Here is a 22,521-nt window from a genome sequence, read left to right as displayed (position 1 = left end):
GCAGTTAGACGATGGATTGACGATGGCAGAGCAGTGGATGTGGTCTACCTTGACTTCAGCAAAGCATTTGACACCGTCTCCCACAGCATCCTCACGGCAAAACTGAGGAAGTGTGGACTGGATGATCGGGTAGTGAGGTGGACTGCAAACTGGCTGAAGGAGAGAAGCCAGAGAGTTGTGATCAATGGGGCAGAGTCTGGTTGGAGGCCTGTATCTAGTGGAGTGCCTCAAGGGTCAGTTCTGGGACCAGTACTATTCAATATATTCATCAATGACTTGGATGAGGGAATTGAGTGTACTATCAGCAAGTTTGCTGATGACACCAAGCTGGGAGGAGTGGCTGACACGCCAGAGGGCTGTGCTGCCATCCAGCGAGATCTGGACAGGCTGGAGAGTTGGGCGGGGAAAAATTTAATGAAATATAACAAGGGAAAATGTAGAGTCTTGCATCTGGGCAGGAACAACCCCAGGTTCCAGTACAGGTTGGGGAATGACCTATTAGAGAGCAGTGCAGGGGAAAGGGACCTGGGGGTCCTGGTGGACAGCAGGATGACCATGAGCCAGCACTGTGCCCTTGTGGCCAAGAAGGCCAATGGCATCCTGGGGTGTATTAGAAGGGGGGTGGTTAGTAGGTCGAGAGAGGTTCTCCTTCCCCTCTACTCTGCCCTGGTGAGACCTCATCTGGAATATTGTGTCCAGTTCTGGGCCCCTCAGTTCAAGAAGGACAGAGAACTGCTGGAGAGAGTCCAGCGCAGGGCAACAAAGATGATGAAGGGAGTGGAGCATCTCCCTTATGCAGAAAGGCTGAGGGAGCTGGGTCTCTTTAGCTTGGAGAAGAGGAGACTGAGGGGTGACCTCATCAATGTTTATAAATATATAAAGGGTGGGTGTCACGAGGATGGAGCCAGGCTCTTCTCGGTGACAACCAACAGTAAGACAAGAGGTAATGGGTTCAAGCTGGAACACAAGAGGTTCCACCTAAATTTGAGAAGAAACTTCTTCTCAGTGAGGGTGACGGAACACTGGAACAGGCTGCCCAGGGAGGTTGTGGATTCTCCTTCTCTGGAGACATTCAAAACCCGCCTGGACGTCTTCCTGTGTAACCTCACCTAGGTGTTCCTGCCCTGGCAGGCGGATTGGACTAGATGATCTTTCGAGGTCCCTTCCAATCCCTAACATTCTGTGATTCTGTGATTCTGTGAATTAAAACCAGAAGGAGGAATATTGCTTAAAGCAACTCACTTTTATTGACAGAGTACTGTAAGGCAAGGAAAAAATGTTTGTCAGATTTTTTTAAAAAGAAGATTTGCAGCAACAATGATTCAGAAAGATCTGCAGTTCAATATATTATTGAACTTTTAAAGATACTATCTTTTATAAATCCAATATTTATCTTTTTGTCATATATATACAAATTCTCAACTTAAGCACAAACCAGAACACAAAATAATGCATTTGCAGATGAAGTTTTGTCGATGCACACGTTACTATAGAGTTACAGTTGACTAGATTTAAACTTAAATACACCCCAAAACACATAAAGAACCACAAAATACAGATGTGTTCAGTATGACTATTTAAAAAAAAATATCTAAACCATGTTCAACCATACACAAGGAACAAAACATTGAGAGATGCCAAGAAAACTGTATTGTATGGCCAAAACTAATTTTGCATTAATAGTGAAGGCATCTGTGAAAACAATGTTTTATTCTGACCACTCTACATTAATATTTTGGCCAAAAAACATTGCAAAGCACTGGCTTTTGTCTGCTTTGTAAAGGATATGTATATTTTAAGTGGTGATGTACATTAACTGTGAGACTCTTACAAGATCTCACATCAGGCCACATTAGAGCAACCTATCATTTCCATAGGAAACAAAGGTAACGGAAAGGTCCCAGCTATGTTAAAAAACCCAGTCGGGGGCCAAGCAATAAAATCTGCAACCTCTTAGTTCTTCCTTGAGGGAAGGGAGCATTTTTACCCCAGATTTTTAGCCTTAAATTCTGAAACTAACAAACCCTGCTGTGTTTTGTAGCTTTTCTTCTCCACCTCCATCTCTGTATAGCACCGGCCTTTCACTGGAAAAACTTTTATGAAAGGGACAGCTGCTTTTTCAGCAGTGATAACGTAGTATAATTGGTGCTTCATAAAATAAAAGAAGGCTAACATGTCAAAATATGATGCACTGGGATAAATGGGACAAAGGTACTTAACCACAGCCCAGTGTCATGCCCCAGCTTTGCACGGCTGGTAGCGTGAGTGGTAACATGGGTAAGTAAAATTCACTTCTACCTACGCAGGCAAAACTGAACTGTATTTTAAAAGCCATACAATAGTACTCTGTAATTAGAACCCCCAACATGCTAATTTTTATCACACAGACAAGAAGGAAGTTATCTTATGACTACACAAGGAAATGGGACCCAATTAACAGGAAAGACACCATACATATATGTAACAGTATATTCTGAAAATGAAGCATAAACCACGTTTTTCACATGGAGGTCTTTTGCTGGATGTGTAAATGCACAGTTTTCATGTACTGTTTTTTCTTTTTTTTCCCCCTGTTTTTCTCTATGAAAATTAAGCTGTTTGCATAATTAACCAAAACCCAAATATATTTACATTTTAAAAGCCAATCCTTCACCTTCTGATTTTAAAATGAGTTATCCTATATCTTGCATATTTTAAAAAAAGGTCCAGAAAAAGCTTAGAGTTGTAATTCAGAATCTGTACTTTGTAAAAATACTTCCCTTGAACATGAAGTCAGTGCTGACCTCTTCAGGTCATCTGTGCATAATAAAATCTTTCTAAAGAAATATTCCTAAATAAGAACTGAGGGAAAACACAGAAAGAAGAAATACATTATCCCTGTATTGTAAAGTCTCGTCACTTTAAATTACGGTATAGGCTGAAGAAAAACACAGATGTGTGTATATCAAAACACATTTTCATTATGTAGCTACAGAACATATGAAATCTTTCAATGCTCTGTCCACTAAAGGCAATATAGTCTCTCTGGCTTTGTTAGTACTGCTGTTGTATACAGGTTTCTTAAAGTACAGTTAGTACCTAGAGAGGTGAATTCTAATGTAAGTGTGTGCTATGCTTCATATAGCAGAAGGATATGCATTTGAAAAAATATATGACATTGATTTTAAAGACATCGTACAGCACACAGCATCTTCAATTCTAAACAGAAAATTGGATTGTACTTGAAGTGGTTGTTGTTGCAGTATGACTTAAATTCTTCTCAGATATCAAGAAGGTCCTCTCCACTCTCATCACTCTCCACAGTTAATTGTCTTGTCCACCATTTCTTGACTTCTGATCCACAAGAAGCAGCATCAGACATGGGATTCATTTTGCATACAACAGATTTCATAGTTGAGCGCCCACCAAAGCGGAGGTTGACTGAAGACACTGAATGGCTTATTGGTTTGGGAGCTATGAAATTAAACAGAAAGTTCTGTATTAGAGTAGATCTTCTTCTCGAACAGTTTTGCTTAGAATTCAGGTATACAGAACTCGCTGGACTGGGGCATCTTTGATTTAGTGCAGAAAGAGTAGGTCTCTGTTCTAATGCTTTTTTTTTTTTCCCGCTCCAGCTGTTCATCTTGCTCCCACTAATCTGCTGGTAGAGCAGTTTAACTGAGCACCACCTCATTGCCTTCTGCTGGGACAGCTGATGCAATAGGTCTCTTCTTACCCAGCTAATTGCAACCTACATGGCTTGGGCAGTACTTAGACGAGCTGAACTGCTGGTAAAACGGTGAAAGTGGTAAGTGCCAGAAAAAGGGAGGGAAAAGTGCATTTAGGAGTGTCAGCTACACCTAGAAAATATTTAACTATGGCCTAGGGGTGGAAGCCAGTACAAGGTGCTGGTATGGCTTTAGGAAACCATCAAAACACATGTGTAAGTATGTAAAAAACACAATTTATTTTAATGATGTTATTAATGATCTTAAATACGTGTGTTTTGGATTGGAGGCAGGCTACTTATTATGTGTGGGGCTGTACTGTGCATGGAAGCGATCCTCCTTTTCTGAGACTGTCAACCAAGGAACATTCAAGATTGACATGGACAAGATTAGTGCTAAGAAAGGAAACCCTGAACTCCTCATTCTTGAAAAACATATCCAGTTGGCTACAGTAGTGCAATTCCTTCTTAGCACATTCTCTCCTTGAGTCTTTCTATTCCAAAAAAATGTTGATTTTCTCTGCTGCCCTGTGACATTTAAGTGGAAAATATGGGTTGAAAGCTCTCCATTAAGCTGTCCTGTTCCTTGGACAAGTGCTCTGGTCACAAAAGTAGGGTCAATGGTACTTGTAGCATGACCATCTTCTACTTCCACCTGAATATGATTAAGGGTCTGAACAGTGGCAGCCTTTGAAGGCAGCGCTCTGACTCAGAATGGGACTGATGACAGGGACAACTGAAAGCAGGTCATGAGATGTGGCAGGCAGCAGAGGTCAATATGCACTTGAAGAGAGAATATTTCAGGTGGTGGAGCGTGCTCTTGAGATAAAGACTTCATAAGGTCTCAGGCCATACCTATGCTCCTCTCCCACCCTTCTGTAAGGCATAGTCCAGCCTCTCTTTTCTAGCAGACTGTAGATACTACAATAACCTCAGGATGTTTCCCATTTGTGAGAAAATAAATAGAAAACTGATTCTACACCTGGCAAATTCCTGGCCGAGGTGAAGATATAGAAATGTATTATTATGGTGCAAGGTATAAATCATATGCCTGGTATGCTTAGGCAAGACAAGGCATTCAGCAGTTATTACTGCTGTTAGGAAAATCTTCATTCATTTTCACTGTGCTTTATATGAAAAAAGAGAACTCTAAATGCACAAGATGCTGTCCAAACATATGGGACAGTACAGCCCCAAATCCAAGATTCTGAGTAAATGTATGAAAAAGCAAAAAAACCTCAACAACCTGCACATGGCAATGCTTGAGCCCATCTTCCCAACTTTCAGAATTGAGAGGAAGGGGAGAGATTGCTGTATTTCGTCATGCATGAAGGTAGAAAAACTCTCATGTGGGTGCAAGCTGCAAGTGGGAGGAAGAACTGTGAATCATGAAGCCTTTCATGGCCTCGTTATTGTACAGCAGTGATTTGGCAGGTGGGGGCTTCACCGATACACATTTTTCACTTACCTGATGGCAAACGCCATTGCCCAAATTTCCGCTGAGGTTTCCCAGCATCTGCAGAGTCTTGTCGATAGCCACCTCTGTCAGAAAGAGTTGGGCTAAGGAGCTGCTGCTGGCTACTTGTCTGAACAGAGAAAAAAGAATCTCAGTCACAGTTCCTCAGTGCATGGGGATAACCCTAGGAAGGGTTATCTTTCTATTCTATTTCTAAGCTTTATGCATTAATAAAAACAAAATATATTGCCATTTATTAAGGCAGCATGGTTTCTACTCTTTATTGCCCAAAAACCCTATTATGAATAGGAAATAAAAAAGACTATTTGGGCTCCATTCCATTATACAGTCCCACTGAAGGGTACATAATTGTTCTCACCCTTCTACAGTGGAGTCCTTATGTTGTATCTTCATTCCCTACCCTGGAAGAGCCCAGGACTCCTACTCATAGGACCCAGCAAGCCCAATGTTATCACTCTCAGTGTTAAAATTACTTCAAAATGCTTGAATGGGAAAACTTCAAGTCCCTGAGCCTGTGCACAGCTCATGATAGAGCTGAAATTTGGTGCTGCCAGTCATACAGCTGAGTTTGCCCTTTATGGGGCTAACCGAGCTAGGGAATTACTGCTGTAGACCACCTTGCCTTTACACCTGAAAGGAAAGACTGCAGCAAAACAAGATATTGCTTCCAACTTTTCTGGTTAAAATGATGTTTAAAAAAGGACAAGTCAGAAACATGGAAGTATTCTGAATTTGTTCTCAGTAGGTGGTAGTCTTCTGGTTCCCATACCTCTGGCTGTGCGCTGTTCTCCTGATTAACAGCATTCATATCTTCACTGGGTTGTGTCGTCTCAATGCTGGGAGGATTCAGAAATCGGCTCAACTCCTGCTGTTGACTCTCTCGTAGACTATGGATAATGCTGCATGACTGCTGCTGTTTCTATCAAGGTACAATACTTGTCAACAATAATGTTCTCACTGGTGTGCCACAGTGTTTGATTTTTTTTTTAAACCTTCTTAACATTTAACCAAACAGTGAGCGCCAGATGTGGATACCAGGTGCTTTGATAAAGCCAAGGATATCAGATGGTTGCTATTTAAATAAACTGACTTCCAGCACATGTCTGACCTTTATGTAGGAAATGGAGGATGAAACTTATAAGCTATATTAAGTGGAAGGCAAGTTGCTCAATTGTTGGTTTAAACACATATAAAGTTTTATATAAAGTTATAAAACACATAAAGTTTTGAAATAACGAATTAAAAGTTCTTGCAAAGAAAAAGAAACAAGGAAATTGGTAGACATTCACTAAGAATTACATGAAGGCAATGAAAAAATTCTGATTGCTTTCATGGACTTTGGAACAGGCTGCCAATAAGACTGAATAAAACAGTAGTGGAAACCTTGGGACAGAGTCTAGATTTACAGTACAAATAGAAAAACAAAACCACTACCATTATGATCTTACAATCTAATTTGCTTTTACATGAACATAAACAGCCCTTAGGAAGGGTTTCACTTTCCTGAGTGGTTGTCACATGCTCCCTCTAGAGAGACTTAGAGACTAACAAGAGAATTTGAAAATATATATTAACTTCCATAATTACATTCAGTTTATAAAAGGTTCATATGATGTGAAATGATCTGAACCATATTATTAGAGTGAAATGAATAGCATACTTACTGTAACATAGTGTAATTCAATATCAGAATGAAACAAACAACAGAGTTACACAAACCCAGAACTGAAAGCTGAAATTAGATTTACTGCCATTATTATTATTACATAAATGAGATGAAAATGAAACTATTTATCTGAATATGCCTTGAACACTGATGTTTCAGCTGGAATGTACATCATTCAAATTGTCCAGTTATGGTTTTTTTAAATTTACAAACAGCAAAAACCAGATCTCATGATAATGGGTGTCTATGGAAAACCTCCACTCACGAGAAGTAAGCTTTTATAAAAATTAAAAATATATGCATGAAAACCTGGGCTCAGCCTTACAGTAACTGAAAAATCAGTCAACAAGGCAACCAAGTTGTGACTTTTTATGTAAAGGAGAAATTTTTTGGAAGAAAAGAGGAGAATAAATGCAAAACCTAATTCGAACTTCCTCAAATTTTTTAATATAAATTTCATCCAAGACAAACTTCAATCAGCATATATCGTAGCTATCCTGAGCAAAGGCAAAAACGTTTCTGATCATGAGAAGCACTGTGTAAACAGAATACAGAAGCGCTAGCTAGCTCCAGACTAGCAAATTAAATAGCCTAGGATTTCCTGCAGCGCCAAAGCCAAGTGACAGGCCGGGACTTGCATGATCTGGCTCATCTGTCCCCTACCACTCCGCACAGCAGCGGTCTGGGAGACCACACAGTGGTGGTCTGGGAAAGGAGGAGTGTTGCATGGGCCAAAACTGTGCCCAGGAACACAATAACGAGGATGGGTGACCCCAGTCCTGAGCCAGTGCCTCAGCCCTGCTTAATGTCCTGGCGTAGACGGAGCTGCTGTGTGACATGGCTCAGACACCTGAGTGGCATGTACACATCGCTCATCTGCACACCCCGTTACTGTGACGGCTCATTCAAGGGATGCGTCTCCATACAGATTTCATTTGAAGGGTCATCTGCTGGTGACTGATCATGGCATCTTCTGCCAGCAGAGGCAAGAAATTATACAGTTACACTCTGTGAGGAAGGATTAGGGCTATGACGTTTCATCAAATTACATTGTTTTTTTAATTTATTCCTTTCAGTTTGGCCTCTGCACATGCATCTTCCTGCTGTATTGAAAAGAGTGATAAATTTTTGGCAAGAAGACAGTTTTTGCCTTCAAAAGATGCTTATTTTTGTAGTGCTTTCCATTGAGCTGTAACATACTTTTTTGCTGAGTTAGCAACTGCCACATACTTCTCCATATAAATATTACCATGACTCCAGAGTAAATGAGGCATAGTGACAGCAAATTCCAGTATTGTTGAGCAGTACAATTGCTGCAACCATTTAGATGCTGGTTTAGCTTGACTTACTGCTCTGATTCGCTTTAAGCACTTCTTCAGCCACATGCGTATAGTCTGTTTGGCCACCTCCTCTTCTATGGTATATTCCAGTTGTTCCCTAGCAAGCAGCTCTTCCAGTTGAAGACTTTTTCTGATATCCACAGACCTATATGAAAGCATGCTGGAAGAAACATAGATTTATTTTTTTATTAAATACTGATGACCTTACTTTAGAATTAATTTAGAAATTTAGAAAATCAAAGCTCATACTCAAGACCTTAATGCAAAAGTATGTAATTCAGGTATGTGCAATAAATTCACATTTGAGGCTAAAAAATGCTGAGATGATTCCAAAAGAGACTTGTGGTGCTCAAAACAAACAAAGACCTTATCATCTACATTTAGCTATCCAATATATTAATAGGTGAGCTGCTGAACTGTAAGCCACTAGAGCATTTGTGGTGGTTTGTTCTTTTTTTCCCCCTAAGTGTTTATGCTTGGATGACGTTCCCATTTCTATTTTCTCTCTAGTCAGACTGTCACGTTGCTACATGCGTGGGGACAACATTTCATTACTTGGGATGCAAGAACAACATATGAGTGTTGGTTATGACAAACTGTCTCCAATGAAAATGTTAACATCACTTAGAGCTGATTCCCTAGGACCTGTCCATCACTAATATTTTTTCAGGAAAAAAAGGGAAATCTAATTTTTGTATTACATTTAAAATGGCAGTGCCTCTGTGGCTACCAGTCTTGCCTTTTCCCAGGCCTAACGAATACCTGTTAGCCTGCGGAGAAACAGAGGCCATTACACCCATTCACCACATTTAGAGAAAATCTCAGTGTACCTGAGCACATCATGGAAAGTGACATCACCACCATTATGGAGCCGTTCCATTTCATAGCACATGTGCTTGAACAGCAGCTTGTCCTTATCGAGATCCACCTCCAGCCTGCCCCGCAGAAGCCTCAGCAGAAATTTCACTCGGAAAGTAGGGATTACTCCCTGGGTAAAATTGCATAATAGATGCTAAATTATTACTGTGACCTAACAACCAACTTAGACATTCAACTTGATCAGTGAGAGAAACACTATTTCTCCAAAGACTCTGTGTCAAATCCTGGCCTATTTAAGTCACTGTGAATACATTACTGAAGAATCTACACATGCAGCCAGCTCTTTAGCACATTCATGGAATTCTTTTCTGTTATTTAACTGATATACAATGAGAATCTGTTCTTTTAGTTTTGTCAGAAACCTTCAAAATTGCTTGGGGATTTAGTTTCCACATTTGCATTAATCTGTAATGAGAATTATATGCCCAAAGAGCTGCCTTTGAAAAATGGAAATTAAACTATAATTTAAACATTCACAGCCAGGCCTGTACCTGGCTGGAAACCTGTCCCCTTCTCTGTGCATCTTCGGACAGGAGAATGTTGGGACTTTTCTGGCTTTTCAAAGGTCTTCTGCTCTAAACCTAGCACACGTTGCACTTTTTGTGACAACAATTTTGATCTGCTGCTAAAAAATTTGGACTTAAAGTATTTCCCTCCTCAACTGTGGTGCCCATCCCATACTCTTTAAATATTTTGTTCTGCTAAATGAGCCTGACTGGAACTATTTTTGCTGTAATGTGTTGTTCCACATCAGAGAAAGATACTGTCAGTGCTGGGCACGATGGATGCACAACTCTCCACCTCCATCAGTACAGACTGTAGTTTGCATCTCCAGCCCAGCCATATGCCACTATAAGCAACTTTCACCATAACATCGTTCATATTCAAATCTTAGTGATGTCATGAATCATTCAGATGATGATTTAACTTGTATGGGTGTCTGAACAGCTCCGTCTCCCAGATGCTCTTCTCATCCCAGAATTACAGAATGGTTGAGGTTGGAAGGAAGCTCTGGAGGTCACCTTGTCTGACTCTTTCCACCTAAGCAGGGCCTCCTAAAGCCAGTTACCCAGGACCATGTCCAGGCAGCTTTTGAAGATCTCCAAGGACGGGAACTCCACAACCCCTCCAGATAACCTGTGCCAATGCTCAGTCACCCTCACAGTGAAAAAGTGTTTCCTGATGTTCAGAGGGAACCTCCTGTGTTTCAGCTTCTGCCCGTTGCCTCTGGTCCTGTCATTGGGCACCACTGAGCAGAGCCTGGGTCCCTCCTCTTTGCACCCTCCCTTCAAGTATTTATATACATTGATGAGATCCCCCTGAGCCTTCTCTGCTCTAGGCTGAACAGTTCCAGCTCTTTCAGCCTTTTCTCATAGGAGACAAGCTCCAATCCCTTCATCATCATGTTCCTTTTCTGGACTCTCTCCAGTATGTCTACATCTCTGTTGTACAGAGGAGCCCAGAACTGGACCTAGGATTCCAGGTATGGCCTCATCAGTGCTGAGTTGAGGGGAAGGATCCTCTCCCTTGGCCTCCTGGCAATATTTTGTCTAATGCAGCCCAGGATATCATTAGCCCTATTTGCTGCAAGGGCACCGTTGGCTTGTGTTCATCTTGGTGCCCACCAGGACCCTCAGGTCCTTTCCTGCCAAGCTGCTTTCCAGATGGGTGACCCTCACTAGGTACTGGTGCCTGGTGTCATTCCTCTCCAGGTGCAGGATTTTGCACTTCCCCTCATTGAACAACATGAGGTTCCTGTCATCCCATTTCTCCAGCCTGCCAAGGTTCCTCAAGGATGGCAGCATGATCTTCTGCTTCATCAGCCACTCCTCCCAGTTTTGTGTCATCTGCCAACTTGCTGAGGATGCACTCTGCCTCATCATTCAGGTCATTAATGAAGGTGCTGAACAGGAATGCACTCAGCATTGACCCCTGGGGTACACCGCTAGTTAATGGTCTCCATCTGGGCTTTGTGCTGCTGATCTCCACCCTCTGAGCCTGGCCATTCAGCCAGTTTTCAGTTCAGTTCATTGTCTTCTCATCCAGCCCGTACTTCAACAGCATCTCTACAAGGATCTTACAGGAGGCAGTGTCAAATCTCAGTAAAGCCCTTCTGAAGATCAGACACATAAATGGATGTGAGTCTGTAGATTTCCAAGGGAACAACTGTCAGGGAGCTGGGAGAAAAGATGCTACTGTATTGATCCTACGAGTATCTACATTTGGTTTTAAATCTATTATTATAAGTACTTCACAATAGTAAAGAATACAGGTTAGCATTTGAAGGGTCATGAACAATGTCACATCATGCTCACTGAACTTTTAGAACTTGAACAGTAACTGCTTAGTGAGTTTTGTCAGCACACTTTGTTTTCCTCATTTTTTTTTTCAAGGAAAAATGTAATCTTACTGGATTTCTGTGCTCATTATCAAGTTTCTTACCTCTCTTTTGTCATCAACCATGTTCCATATAATTTGAAAATGCCTAAGATCATTATAACTTAAAAGTTGGTCTTCTTCAGTTGAGTAAAACAATGAGAAGTTCTCCACAATGATAGCTGAAAACCACAAAACCAAAATACACTATAAAGCAAGCCTGTAGTTAAATTCTAACTGGTTAACAACTATAAGCAACAATGAATTTCAACAGGATATGAATTCTATTGTGCATACTTCATGCTAATAAATCACTTTATCTGTATGTTCAGACAAAGATTTTGAATGGGTAATATACTGTCATGCTATATCAATATCACTGTGCTCACTTTTTAAAAGCTGCATGTTAAATGACAGTGAGATGCTGAATCTAACACTTCCTAAGCCTGATTAGGTCAATTCCAATGGTGTTGGAAAAATGTTAATTGGAGGAAAGAAAAGCTCAGAAAATAATATTTCTTAGGGTAACTATACTCTACAAATACAACACATCTCTTTGTTCAAAAAATTTCCATTTCCAAACTTCCTAGTTTTAGCATACATCATGCCAGAGAAGCATCAAAAATATCATATGCATATGAAGTGAAGGTACAAGGTAATCTCATACCTGAATAACACAACAGACTCACATCTATTATACTACATGCCGAGATGGACTTGTTTGCTATTCATGTATATTTTCACTTACCAACAAGCAAATTTAGCATGATGTATGCAATGATGACATAAAAGGAACAGAAATACATAAGAGCACCAGCATAATTTCCACAGTCTGTTTTCCAGTAGGTGCTGTTATCTGGCGTACAAAACGGTGGCTGAACCTTCAAAACAAACAAACAAACCCCAAAGTCAATCAATCATAAAAAGAGATTAATAATTTCTCTGCAACCAATACAATACTTATATAATTTCCTTAAAGCTTCACAATTAGGGAATAATGCTGTGGGCATTATTGCGGGCAGGTTTTTGCTGTTCCTTTAGCAGTGAGAAATCAGAAAACAGAGAGAGGTATGACAAAAAAGGCCTAGGTGTGGATCTCCCTACCACACACAAGGCATGTCGTGCATTATGCCGCTGTAAAGAAACAACTTGATGCTCTGAGATGTGGTAGTTTTCAAAAAATGAGGGTAATATTATTTTCATTGCAATGGAAACCAAAGAAAGAAATTTGCTTGGGCAGAATAAAATGATTCCAGGACAAATTTTGGGATCATTAAGGTGACTATTCACATGGAATGAGCCAAAGTGCAGGCATTAAAGACAAAGTTAATCTGAAATGTCACCTTGCCACAGTCAAAGCAGTGGAAAAGTGAGTTACTGCACATCTGATTTTGAAAATGCCTTTTATTTTTGTTTTGAAATCATCTAATAGCCTAGCCCCACAAAACATTGCATTGTGAGTGTGTGATTGGAACTGCAATTTGTGTGTCAGGTTCTGAGGTTTAGCGAACATTGTATATCTTGAAGACATAAAGGCAATCATAACATTCCTTGTACAAAGCTAAGATACTGGAAACACTTTGAGATGCAAGGATGTCTCCTGTTTCTTGTTGTCTTTATCTCTGGAAGTATTGTATTTACCATGCAGTCATGCATAATTTTGTTCCAGTCTTCTCCCGTAACTATTCTGAAGAGTACAGTAATAGCCTTGCCAGCTGATGAAAAATTTGCATGTCTGTTTTAAAGAATAAGAGAGAGAGAGATCATTTCACTTTCCAGAACTAAAATGCTGGCAAGAAAAAATGCAAATAATTTCCATTTTCTACTGTTCTACTATTTTAAACTGAAAATAGTTACAATGTTATTTGAGTGAGAGAATTGAATTATTTATTCCATGACTTAAGATATAATAACTGAATTTTAGCTCAGACACAGGTCTGGTTCATTTTATCAAAGAGCAAGCGCAGACTCGGAGCCAGATCCTATCTCTTGACTCCATTCTCTTCCTGAAGTCTGATGATGCTATTGACTGGGAAATCCGCAGTTAGCAGCCAGTTCACAGAGCTGTCCCCTCCCTCTATCAGCCTGGTACATGGATCCCGTTCCTGGGTGATGCCAATAAGGTGTAGTAGGTGCACCGTGTTTCAGCAGCTTGTGACTAGCACAGTGCTGCTTTGGAGAATATTCCAGCTGATACAATGAAGAAGAGCTCTCAGCCCGCTCTGGGCTGGACGGGGTGTCATTTGGTCCAACGTGCAAGGACTGGAAAGATGGCTCGGTGACACCTATTAGAAATTCTGTTTAGAGCTTTTCAGCTAGACCTGAGGACTTGTCTGGCTTTTACCGTGGATAAACCTCTCTAGTAGAATGTGATTTTTTTGGTGCTGTTTAAAGAACATCCTCATGAGGTAGTAAGAACATACGGTACCTGTTAATGTTCTCTCCATATTTCACAGTACCAAATAAAACCACTCCAGCAAAAGCATAACAAAGAAGCAGTAAAAACATTCCCACTATGATGAAGAAACTCTTGTACATGCTGACAACCACTGTCAGGAGTAGCATTTTTAATGTCACCTGGAAGGACAGAGAAAAAGCAATCCATGATGCCATTCAGGAAAGCAGAGATAAAAGGGAAAAGAGAGTTATTGCACTTGCCATTTTGAAAACAAATTCTTTACACATATACATTAATGGATGAGCCCAGTGAAACAGTACATTATGAATCTGTTTGGAACTGAACATTTTGTGTCTTCCTCTGAGATCTAGCGTGCTTTCTCCTTGTTAAAGATATCAGCGTATCTGCCTCATTTACAAGGTTATCATGTTGCTCCTCAAAGAGTGTATATAGCACAATACAGTGTAGGATATTACAGAAATAACACAGCATAAGCTTAACTATAATATTCTGGGATCTGTATACTCCAGAAGTATAAAAATTAGTGTTGCATGAACAGTGGTGCAGTAAACTGCTTTGGGCTTATCTGAAAATGATGCTGTTAGGTAAAACCATAGATACTGCAGCCTACCTAAAGAAAGGTGTTGATGTTTAGTTAGGGGATTCCCATAAGATCAGCACAGCTTGATTAGACTAGTATTTTCTTGCCAAGTTGGCCAAAAAGCTTAAGAGAGCGTAATTTTGGAAATTACATAGGCTGTAGGCCTAGCTAATAGATATTAGTTTCCCATGCATGCATACTGTACATTTTACTCTTGATAGAGTTATTGCCCTAGATTGTCCTAACACCCTTAACCACTCTGGATGCTTTGGAAAATTCTCTTTAATGGAACTGAGGGTAGCAGTTTTCTTTAGAATCATGCCACACCGATAACTCATGCTGACTTTTAGTCATCACATTGCATCACAACAGATAAATTAGTGAAACTGATACAGCTCCTAACATGAAAGTGCAAATGTGACTAGGTTAAAAACTTGAAAGAACTTCAGAATCCATCAGAAAGCTTTGAAGGCAATCACTTGGTCTGTCTGCATAGAAGAAGCAAGGATTTTTCATTTGACTTCCAAGGCTTTACGGGCTCTGTGTAGTTTGATTGAAAGAAAACTTTTTATCTTTACTGAACAAACCTTCTGACTTACTGTTCTTAACCCTGGCAACCTAGTGCAACAGTCTTTTTATCACATTTACTTTAATATGTCAGACTTCACAGAAAATGTTTGGATAGTCTAAGAAGTTCTACAGCAAGAGAATGCAGAGTGTCACCACTTGTTAAACAAGGGTGTTTGTTCTCTGCCTATGCTTATTCTGCCAGCCTACTTTCAATTGCACCAGAGCAAATCCAAACACAAAAGAAATGTAAACTTTAGAAGTGACTTCCTTTGTCACCATGCCAGTGTTTCCAGAAGAATATCTTGGCTGAACATTTTTTTTTTTTAATTGAACAGAAATTCTTTACTGTGATAAGACGTACACTGTAGAGACACAAGACACAGACCTGCACTCTGGAGGAAGAAAGTTCTTTAAGACAACACTATCATACAAGATAAGTGCATCAACCACCACTCTACTAGTCTTGCAGAGAAAATACATAAAAAGCATGCACATCACACCACACTGAAATGGCAAGGACTGAAAGCAGCACCACGTATCTTCAGAGTTTGAGAGCATTTTTGAAAAACTGTGTGGTATTATCGCATTGCATTTTTTTTTCCAAAAATGCAGCTTTCCCAGGAACTATCATGCAGTGATATTATACAATATATCTTAAATCCTGACATTTTAAAGACAGCATGTAAAATTGGAGACTGCTGCTTGAAGACTCCTTTTTTTTGGCATGTACTATGAAGCGTTACAGAATGTGCACTAAGGACACGTAGCAACTACACGTGAGCCCTGCAACTGTAGTTCTTAATTTATACTTACATGCTTCCCACAAATTGAGAAAAACCTGAAGACAATTACGCATGCCCCCATCATGTATGTGTACGCATTCTGGAAGAGAAACATGGAAGACTTTATACATTGTCCCTCAGGGATTTCATGGGAAGATCAGGATAATCATTCTTTTACTAATGTAGAGCAGTCACCATATGAAGTAAACAAAATCATAAACTAGTAATGCCAGTGGAGCAGTAAGAGGCTAACAGAAGATGCTCTACCTGTTCAAAACCACTAACCCAACCTCCCCATACATGAAACCAAACAACTTTCAATCCTCTATTAGCTTGGCTGTAATTATGTCCAGTAGCCTGAGCCTACTTGTCTAGGCAGCTGCTGCCTCAGAGTAACTCCTCACGCTTCCCAAGCACATCCGCAGCAGGGAGCAATCTGTGGATGTCAGGGCAAATTGACGAGGCACACAAGACAGGTTTTCCTCCAAACAGAGCCTGAGGCAGACAAGAAAGAAGCCCCCAGCCATTTTAGGGTGGTGACTTCCACAGCTTGTGATTGGTGACAAGCATCAACTATCCTTTCTCCTTCCCTCGTAAGTAAGGGAACCAGGGGCGTAGCCAACTTAAAAAACCAGGACCAGATGGAGGGAGAGCTGATTTCTTCTCCTCTCTTCCATGCCTTCCTGGATTAAACATAGCCTCTTAATCAAAACCAGTGGTCTAGAATCACTGCTGGTTTTGGGATAGACTGTACTGTTCAGCAATTTTGAACCTATGCCTTCTTCCAGTCTTCTGTTGCTATCTGCATTTTGTGCATTGCCTCTTTCTTCCTTGCTGCTCATGAGACTGCTGTCAGCAAGAGCTCTCAGTCTCTTCAGGTTCCTTCCTTTCCTCACTCACATCCCTTCCAAAGACTGTTTTTTTATCACATTTACAGACTCTACCTCGTATCATTGCTCAAGATAAGGATTCCTTCTTAGCATCAAGCTTAATTTGTTTCAGCCATGTTTCAGCCTTACTAAACTCCCAAAGGTTTATCTGGATGTATAGCAGTGATCCTACTGCTGGTGCTTAGTGGATAAAATCAAGCTTAACCATTGAAATCGTGTTTTTTTAAATCTTACCAGTAAGGCAAAATGAAGTATCACCCATATAACTCCAAGAGATGTCACCAAGAGATCATACCGATTTCTTCTGCTTTGCCAGAAGCCAGAAGGTGACATGGCAATAATCTTCATTGTGACCTATGGGTAAAAAAAAATTTCTCAGTTGTACTGAATAAATGGTTATTTCTTACTATAAGAGCCTCTAAAATGTTTGATTGAGTACATCTTACGAATGTTTACAAACAACCAAGGGCAGGTTTCATGTCAGATGACTGTTTCCAGGTGGACAAGTTAGGCTGCCAGACTAAGTGGATCATATAAGCTTCTCTTAGAAGAAGGAAAGCTGGTACTTGTGGAAGATCACAGATGACTGAGGGGGATAAACAGTGTTCTGGAAGTTTCTCTCTCCATCAGGTATCAAAGGAGTGCAGTTGACCACCTCAGACTGAATGCTTAATGTATAGATTGCTGAGGTGAATGAGGGTTTAAGATCTCTAACAGTTAATGAAGCTATGAAATTAAAAAATTATTTTATTGATAATACGTAGCTAAAAGACGAAGTAGTATCCTACCTCTAGTTGTCCATAAGCAGGTTAAAATCACATAAGCACATTTGAACTCATTAATTTAATTGTGTTCTGTAGCTCCCATATTTCAAATTAACTAAAAGGCATTCCTATATTGCAAATATTTCTTGCTTTAAGGAATGATCTGTACTCGGCACCATCTGTACTCAGCAGCATGTAAGAGAAGAAAGCTAAGAACAGGAAAGGGAGTACATTTTACAATGTTCCTGGCAAAAAACCACAGCAGCCAAGGTGCTTGTCCTTTCCAATACAGGCAACAGGAGTGCAGGTAGGAAGCTTAAGAATAGATACTGGTAGGAAATAATAACAATTGCTAGCAGATATCAAGGTTGGGTGATGCAGGCAGAGGGGACACCAGTTTCTCACACAGAATTTCTATCAAATCTCAAAGCAAGTCAACTGTTACTATACAAAGGCTATAAATGTCGGGCATTCATTATACGATTCTTGCAACAGTGCCATTTAGTAGGATTCTTCACATTTCTGAAACCTAAACTGTATATAAAAGGATACGAGTTTGATGTAGAAGTCTGATTTTCCAGTCAGTTTTTTTGCCATACGATGTTTTCTAAACCCTGACTCCAAAATGAAGTATACCATCTCTCAATCTCTAATGAGGTATCTGAAGGTATCTTGCCTCACCTCTATACAGTCAGCTGAAATACACTAGAATACTGGAGAAAGATGCATGGGGCTGACAGGGATGACACAAGACCTGCGAACATCCCTGCTCTTCTGTAGCGGCTGGTGGAGGTAAGGGGAGAACAGCCAGGGTACACAAAAAAGCTTTTGATGCCTTTGGTTGTTTAGGCAACTGAATCTCACCCTACATCTCCATTGCTCACAGTGACAGCTTAAGCACCTCACATGTAGAATTTAAACACCTGAGTTCAGGCGTCTATAATCTTGAACTGAATACCACATCGTGCAAATAAAAAATCGCATCTCACTTTATTCTGTGACTGTCAGTGCGGTAACAAAAGTGACAGCTCCAAATTCTTCCTATTCTTCTACACCGCATATGCTGAGGTGAGCAGTAGAGGTTCAGAGTGAACCAGGAGTCCTTAGACTGGACACAGGGCCATGAGCGATGCAGAAAGCTTTGGCCTTCCTCATGGACCATGCCTGCTAGTGGTAGCAGAGCGTGTACACAGCAGACCCTGTAACCGGACTGTGCTGCATGAGGGAAGATGCCAGGCAGGAAGCTGCTTCCTCTGTCCATAAATCGTGTGCGCTCACAGTGGGATAGCTGGCCTGTTGAGACAGCCAACAAATTTTCCTTGGCTCTGACAAAGTTCCTTTGAAATTCTAGAATTGTATTTGTTTCCCCTGGCAGTATAAAGGAAAAAAAGTATTTCTAAAGACATACTTACTAGGTAAATTAAAACCTGTCTGTGTATGATACAAATCAAACTTCTCTGTGTTTGCTCAGTCTCTCAAGAGATATTGATTTCTCCTGGGCAGGGGAAAAAGATGCAACAACACAGACGTACTCCAGCTACAGCTGCTACAAGGTATTCACTTCATTGTTTATTCATCACTGCTGGCAAAACCTATCACTGGAACATAGGAACTGTCACATTGGATTAGAGCAGTGGGAATGCACTCTACTATTCTGTTTCTGATAGTGGTCAGTATCAGCTGTTCACGGGGGACTGAAAAGAAAACACTCAATCATAAACTTATAAAAGAACTATGTACTAACCTAACCACAGAGGAAGCATCTTTTTTAACCTCATAAATGTGCACTTTGTTACACTATAGATAGCCTTATGCATAAAAAAAATAAATATGCTCTAAAAATGTGTTTAAGTCATTAGATTCCAATCTTATGAAAACAGGCTAATTACACTTTGCACAGCTAGATTGTGGTGACAATTTTCTCGTGGAGAACCATTACCACATAGGATCCAGATCTGTATAACAAAAGATAGATAAGAGTGGAATTTGACATAGCTTATTAAAAGGCATTAAAGTGAAGTATGATAATTAAAAAAACCAAACCAAAACAAAATGGAGAGAGGTTTGATGATGTCACAGCCACAGAATGGTGAAGATTAATGTACTCTGTTCTGTAGAACCAGGCAAAATAGAAATGGATTGAGCAGAACTTCCATGATACAACACAGATCCTGTGTTGTACGGACTGAATTTAATCCGAGGTGTTCTGCAAGAAAAGAGTTCATTGGGTTCACCAAAACACAAGAGGAAATGCTCAGAGTTTAATATATATATATAAAAGGACACAAAACTGAAGTATGACTATAACTAATTAAAAGTTTTTTCCTAGAGTACGTGTTTAAAGACAAGTGACAAGGAGAGCCCCAAATGTACATGTTCAGAAATAAAAACTGTAGCGAAGAATAAGACAACAACCCTAAAGCCAAAATGAAATATATACATAATAGTCTTAATATCAAGAAGTCATAAAATATATTACTTTACCTCAAGAACAAAAATGAAGGTGAAAACAACAGACATTGTCGCTAAAGGCACAGTCACTGGATCTGCAGCATCCCACTGAAATGCAAACAAAATCTGTTCACAGAACAGTAGCTGTCAAACAGAACTAAAAGTCTATTCATTACCTTAAAATTTCGTACAGATTTTGTTAATGAATAGATTTCAATTTAAAATGTATTCAGACAAGAATTCCATCTTGGCGTATTATTTTCTCACAGATTTACAGATTAAATGGAAATTAAAAATAATGGACCAGCCTATGAAAAGGCAGAAACTGATTCAGCTCCACAAGTGACAATTAATCTACAGTCATCTGTGCCAACTGAGACTGCTGTATCTAGAAAACATGTTTCCCCACATTCATCACAGTAATGGCTCAACTGATCATTAATTGGTGTTAGGAAATGTGCAACACATGCTGTACTACTATAATGAAACACTTAAAAGAAAAACAATTACCTTAACTGATAACAACACAGACTGAGCCAGAACAAGTACAGCAATAGTTCTCTTAAAAAATGGATGCTGAGTTATGTCATACATCTTAGCTCTAAAGCCATCGTTATCTGAAAAAGATAGAGCGTGAGGAAGAGAGAATACACAGTAGTATTTTTCCCCTATTTCTTGACATATTTTCCATGTTCATTAGTGGCAAAATAATCCTTTACCAGTTTCAAAAGACATTTCTAATTTTCTGCTACGATTTTCCATATCAAATAGGGTTTCTGAACATATGATTTTAAATACTGAACACTAGTGTTGCATGAAGGCTTTGGTACTTGTAGGGCAAGTGCATCGTTCAGCTGCTGTCAGGTTAATACATTCCGTTCATATCATTAACAGCCAACTGCAAATATTTTTCATTTAGAAATTCATTTTTCATTAAGGCTTATCCTAAAACCATCGAAGCACAACGTTTTTTGGGTTGATTTTAATAGCCTTATGCAGAGATCTGTAGTTGGTGCCTGTTTCCACATTAACTTATGCACAACCTCCTAGTGGCCTCACGATTACAATTTTAATTTGAATCGCAGACTCCTGGGGAATCATGAACACTAGGGCTCAACATGAATAAAATCAAAATATCTTTGATACCCGGACGAGGTGGGAGATGAAGAGGTTGTGCTATCTTCAGCCTGCTTTTCAGATCTTCCCATCGTCTCTGATCTACAGTCAGTAAAGCTGTCCCCTTAATAAACAAAGAGAAGCGTATAAAGCTTTTGTCATATAAAAGCTAGGACACTTAATGCTGTAAACATGAAAACAACATTCTCTTTGGTGCCTGAAATAAAGTTACATACACAACTTTCCTTAAATAACACACAGTTTGGGCAAAGGAGTCTAAAGTACCAGCTGGTACTCAAGAGGATTTCCGGATGCATTAGCTGAGAGTTTCTGGGACTCAGCTCAGCAGGCACAGTTGTTGCTCTTTGTAGCAGCAGCCCAGTGCGGGCAGTGAAACACTGCAGGAGGTTGTCCATTTGACTGAACATCATTTGCAGGGAGGACTGTTTTAAAGAGTGGTTGATTTTGTCCAGACTTTGCTGCAGAAAACCCTGTGGCTTGTCTGTGGCACTGCAGTACCTTGGGGAACGAGCCCTCCAGGAGACTGCTGCTGCTCTCCACAGCTCTTCTGCTTGGGGTGTAATTCAAATAAAATAATAGCATGCTATGAATCCACAAGAGCTCTCCACAAAAGAAGCACAAGGAGAGGTGGAGATACACTGCTAGGCCAGGTGGTGGTAGATGGTAACGTGTGTAAGTGTTTTCAGGACACAGGAAGAAACAAGCAAACCCCAAACGGAATTCAGTGTTATTTTAAATGACCTTGAAACCAAAACGAGGTCCTCATCACTTCTGTAAAATCTCATGGAAGGAGTCTGGACTTACAAAAACAAGTGGCACTTTTTCAAGGTAAATGTCACAAGCTTCTCTCTCAGACACCTGGCTGCCCCCACAGTCAGCAGAGAGCTGGGCGAGAGCTCGTGTGATGTCTGGGACTTGTGTAGGTGCTGGAACTGGAGCTGGCTGTGCAACTGATGAGGTCAGGATTGCTCCCTCTCAGTGGACATAATCTCTTTATGGAGCTGCGTCCCCAGACGGCACCCTGGGAGGAGGTGCCTTCCAACACAACGTGGACAAAGCAACAGATGTAAGGATGCCTATTACTCACGTCAGGTCCAAACCAAACCATTTAGAAATGCTTAGATTAAAAGGCAACCAAATGGGCATGTCTGGTTTATATTCTTGGAGAGGTTCACTGCGAAGAAGACGAAAGGTGGCGAAAAAGGTGGACCTTTGAAAAATTTAGCAATCGGGATGCTGAGTTGCTCAGTTTCTCAGAAACCACCACTTCCACCAGCAGGATCGTTATAAAGGGATCACAGAGCAGAGCTCTGTGAGTGGGACTGCTGCTGGAGGACCTGCGTCTGCATTTGGACTTCAGCTCAAAACTGCCAGATAATACTTGAGTCAATCACATCTTCACTGCCGACTGAACACGTGGCTCTTGGGAGCTGCAGCAAGTGTCCGGTGGGGGTTGTGGAACAGGGGGTGATGGAATACTTCGG

The 22,521-nt window shown here is 40.4% G+C and overlaps 1 protein-coding gene across 2 annotated transcripts in view; it reads right to left on the bottom strand.

The window, feature by feature from the left end:
* Positions 1-1,358: 1,358 nt before the first annotated feature.
* NALCN (sodium leak channel, non-selective) overlaps positions 1,359-22,521 on the bottom strand; it is a 241,612-nt gene continuing 220,449 nt past the window's right edge. For both annotated transcript variants that reach the window (XM_065628719.1, XM_065628725.1), the window contains 14 exons: positions 21,047-21,140; positions 20,411-20,517; positions 19,934-20,008; positions 16,920-17,039; positions 15,827-15,895; positions 13,873-14,021; positions 13,086-13,179; positions 12,193-12,325; positions 11,511-11,626; positions 9,020-9,177; positions 8,199-8,349; positions 5,953-6,102; positions 5,175-5,292; positions 1,359-3,453 (listed from right to left, as the gene is read on the bottom strand). In XM_065628719.1, coding sequence (XP_065484791.1) covers positions 3,260-3,453; positions 5,175-5,292; positions 5,953-6,102; positions 8,199-8,349; positions 9,020-9,177; positions 11,511-11,626; positions 12,193-12,325; positions 13,086-13,179; positions 13,873-14,021; positions 15,827-15,895; positions 16,920-17,039; positions 19,934-20,008; positions 20,411-20,517; positions 21,047-21,140 — 1,728 coding nt within the window. In that variant the 3' untranslated portion in view covers positions 1,359-3,259. The remainder of the gene's footprint in view (positions 3,454-5,174; positions 5,293-5,952; positions 6,103-8,198; positions 8,350-9,019; positions 9,178-11,510; positions 11,627-12,192; positions 12,326-13,085; positions 13,180-13,872; positions 14,022-15,826; positions 15,896-16,919; positions 17,040-19,933; positions 20,009-20,410; positions 20,518-21,046; positions 21,141-22,521) is intronic.

This window comes from Caloenas nicobarica, chromosome 1 (assembly GCF_036013445.1).
Source record: "Caloenas nicobarica isolate bCalNic1 chromosome 1, bCalNic1.hap1, whole genome shotgun sequence".
In the NCBI taxonomy this organism is placed as follows: Eukaryota; Metazoa; Chordata; class Aves; order Columbiformes; family Columbidae; genus Caloenas; species Caloenas nicobarica.
Note: the sequence above shows the minus strand (reverse complement) of the source record. Positions and strands in the feature narration are given on the sequence as shown.